At 43.7% G+C, this 3,345-nt stretch overlaps 1 protein-coding gene across 1 annotated transcript; it reads left to right on the top strand.

The window, feature by feature from the left end:
* Positions 1 to 2,224: 2,224 nt before the first annotated feature.
* On the top strand, positions 2,225 to 2,957 carry LOC127218673 (serine/arginine-rich splicing factor 3-like). Its single transcript, XM_051179693.1, has one exon. The coding sequence runs from the start codon at positions 2,280 to 2,282 to the stop codon at positions 2,736 to 2,738; it is 459 nt and encodes a 152-aa protein (XP_051035650.1). The 5' UTR covers positions 2,225 to 2,279; the 3' UTR covers positions 2,739 to 2,957.
* The last annotated feature ends 388 nt before the right edge of the window (positions 2,958 to 3,345 follow it).

The following is a 3,345-nucleotide window of genomic DNA, read 5'->3' as shown; positions in this document are numbered from 1 at the left end:
CAGCTTACCTGAACAAGGAGCAGCTAACGGGCCACCAGACCGATAGCTGGGAAGCCAGCAAGGCCGCCCTGAAAATGGGTCTCAGCCAGAAGGACTGAGCAGTCTAAGGAACCTCAGACAGCGGAGCCAGGATGTATCCCTGGGACACAAAAGGACTTTGCGAACACATTCCCCATGGAGGGATAACTGCCTTTATCTAGAGACAGGAGAGAAGCACTAGTCCCTACTTCACATGACCTGTCACCTCTACATGACCCCAACTGGATGGCATTCCTCTACATATGGAATTGGGGTGGGGGGGTGGGAGGGTAGGGTGGTTAGAATTCATGTGAGAAGGCAGCGAGGGTTAAACTGAGGGAAGGAGGGAGGAGGAAGAAAGGGAGGGAGGGAGAGGGAACTGGGATTGACATGTAAAATAATAAATTAAATTAAAAAATATTGCTTTGACTCCAAAATTAAGTTCAAGGACATGTTACTGGGGAAAAGGATTTCTATTATTGTTTCCACAGAAAATGAAAAGATGTGAATTCCTTCCAGACTTATGTGCTTGATCAAGCCAGACCACCTGAAAGAGAATACCAGGTGATCCTACATTCAAAACAGGTGGACAAAGCAGCCTTACAGACTACAGCCAGGATTTCTGAATCTTCTTTGAATCCACCACGACAGCACCTCTTATCAGCAGGAAGTAGTTTGGTAAGAACGACACCCAAATCCTCAAATATTGTCTATAAATGTTTGCTATTATTTAAATGGACTTGGTTATATAAAATGAAAAAAAAAAGAATAGAAGCGTTGATTGAAAAAAAAACTTTATAAAATCAAAAAATAAAAATGGGGTACAGAACAGAAGAAATAATTCTAAATAGAGGAAACCAAAAAAGCTGAAAAACACTTAAGAAAATGTTCACCATCTTTAGCTATCAGGGAAATGCAAATCAAAACAACTTTGTGATACCATCTTACTCCTGCCAGGATGGCTAAAATTAAAAACACCAATGACAACTTATACCAAAGAAGATGTGGAGAAAGGGAACATTCCTCCACTGCTGGTGGGAGTGCAAAATCGCACAGCCATTTTGGAGATAAGTATGGTGGTTCCTCAGGAAAATGGGAATTAGTTAACCACGGGACCCAGCAATCCCCCCTTAGACATATACCCAAAGGATCCATATCCCGGCAACAAAGACATCTGCTCAACTATGTTGATAGCAGTATTATTTGTAATAGCAAGAAACTGGAAACAACCTAGATGATCCTCAATTGAAGAATGGATAAGATAGGATAAGGATAGGAAAGAAATTGTGACTAGGAAGATTGAGTCAGTGTAGGAATAAGAGACAGAAGAGAGACAGAGAGAGAGAGAAAGAGAGAGAGAGAGAGAGAGAGAGAGAGAGAGAGAGAGAGAGAGAGGTGAGTGAAAGACAGAGAGGGAGACAGAAAGCGAGAGAGAATAAAAGAGAGAGCCAGTACAGGTTTGAAGAGAAAAGTGAATCTAAAGAAAGGTCTAGACACCTAAAAGACTGTTGCCAACTAACAATTTGAGCAACTGTGAAAAGGCTACCCTAAATGCCCTTCCTGGATATTGAGATCAACAACTAACTTATTCACCATCATGGAGCCCTCCTATAGTACTGCTGGAAACAGAAGCAAACACCCAAACCTAAACACTGAGTTTAACTAGAATCCAGATGCAGATGGACAGAACAAGACCAGGTTTTAGAAACACACAGAGACAGCTGACCTGAACAAGGAGCAAATGACAGGCACCCAGACTGACAGCTTGGAATCCAGCATGGTACTGACTCAGTCTTCTCTAAATATGTGTCTCAGCCAGAAGGACTGAGCAGTCTTAGGGACTGCAGACAGTGGAACCAGGATGTATTCCTCATGCACAAAAGGTCATTGCAGACACATCCCCCATGGAGGGTACTCCCTTAACCTAGAAACAGGAGAGATGTCCTAGTCCCTACTTCAAATGAATTGACAGATCTACATGACTACTCCTGGATGGCATTGTCATACATGTGGAATTGGGTTGGGAGCTGGGAGCAGAGGGTGGTAAGGGTGCATGTGAGTGGGAATAGCGTGTAAATGGGTGGGAGGGAGGGAGAGAGAGGGAAATGAGATCGACATGTGAAATAAAAAAATAAATAAGTGCGCCATTTCGTGGACGCCAGGGAACGGAGAGCATCTGCTAAAGCAGATCCCGAAGTGTGCGGGTGGGCCTGACGGAGTGTTGGGGTTTGAACCTCGGTGTTTGAACCCAGGATCTCGAAATGCATCGTGATTCCTGTCCACTAGATTGTAAGGTGTATGTAGGTGATCTTGGAAACAATGGGAACAAGACTGAACTAGAGCGGGGTTTTGGCTATTATGGACCACTTCGAAGTGTGTGGGTTGCTCGGAACCCTCCTGGCTTTGCTTTTGTTGAATTTGAGGATCCCCGAGATGCAGCTGATGCTGTCCGAGAGCTGGATGGAAGAACACTATGTGGCTGTCGTGTGAGAGTGGAACTGTCGAATGGTGAAAAAAGAAGTCGAAATCGTGGCCCGCCACCCTCTTGGGGCCGTCGCCCTCGAGATGATTATCGAAGGAGGAGTCCTCCACCTCGGCGAAGATCTCCAAGAAGGAGAAGCTTCTCTCGAAGCCGGAGCAGGTCACTTTCTAGAGATAGGAGAAGAGAAAGGTCTCTGTCTCGGGAGAGAGAACCACAAGCCATCTCGGTCTTTCTCTAGGTCTCGTAGCCGATCTAGGTCAAATGAAAGGAAATAGAAGACCAGCTTGCTAAAGAAGTGGTGTACAGGAAATAACTTCATTTGACAGGAGTATGTACAGGAAATTCAAGTTTTGTTTGAGACTTCATAATCTTGGTACATTTTTAAGATGTTTTAGCTGTTCAAATTTGCTTTGAACTTTAGTTTTTCATAGACTGAAATAAACCTAGATCCTGCCCAGTTAAAGTGTGATGTGCTAATGATACAGAAACCACTGGTGGAAATGGAATAAAGCTCTAGTTTGTCTAGTAGCTGGGATATGGTGTGGAGCTGTGGGTAAAATGATAGGCAGTCTTTAAAAGCTGTTAGTGAACACCAGCTAACAGGTAAAGGATGGGAACTGCACCCTGAAGGCTTTCAGAGGTTCCTTACTGATTGCTATATATGGACGCATAGCTGCAACATTCTTTATTTGGAAATGGAAGACTTTAAGTTACCAGTGTCCTATCAGTGTAAGGGTACATTGTAGACACCAGAAACATAGGGTGAAGCAGAACAAATATATTCACAATACCACTGCCAACAACAAACCTAAATCAAACAACCATCAACAATCAATGGTCCTTAC

The sequence above is a fragment of the Phodopus roborovskii genome, unplaced genomic scaffold (genome assembly GCF_943737965.1).
Source record: "Phodopus roborovskii unplaced genomic scaffold, PHOROB, whole genome shotgun sequence".
Classification (NCBI taxonomy): domain Eukaryota; kingdom Metazoa; phylum Chordata; class Mammalia; order Rodentia; family Cricetidae; genus Phodopus; species Phodopus roborovskii.
This window is presented reverse-complemented; position numbering and strand designations above follow the sequence as displayed.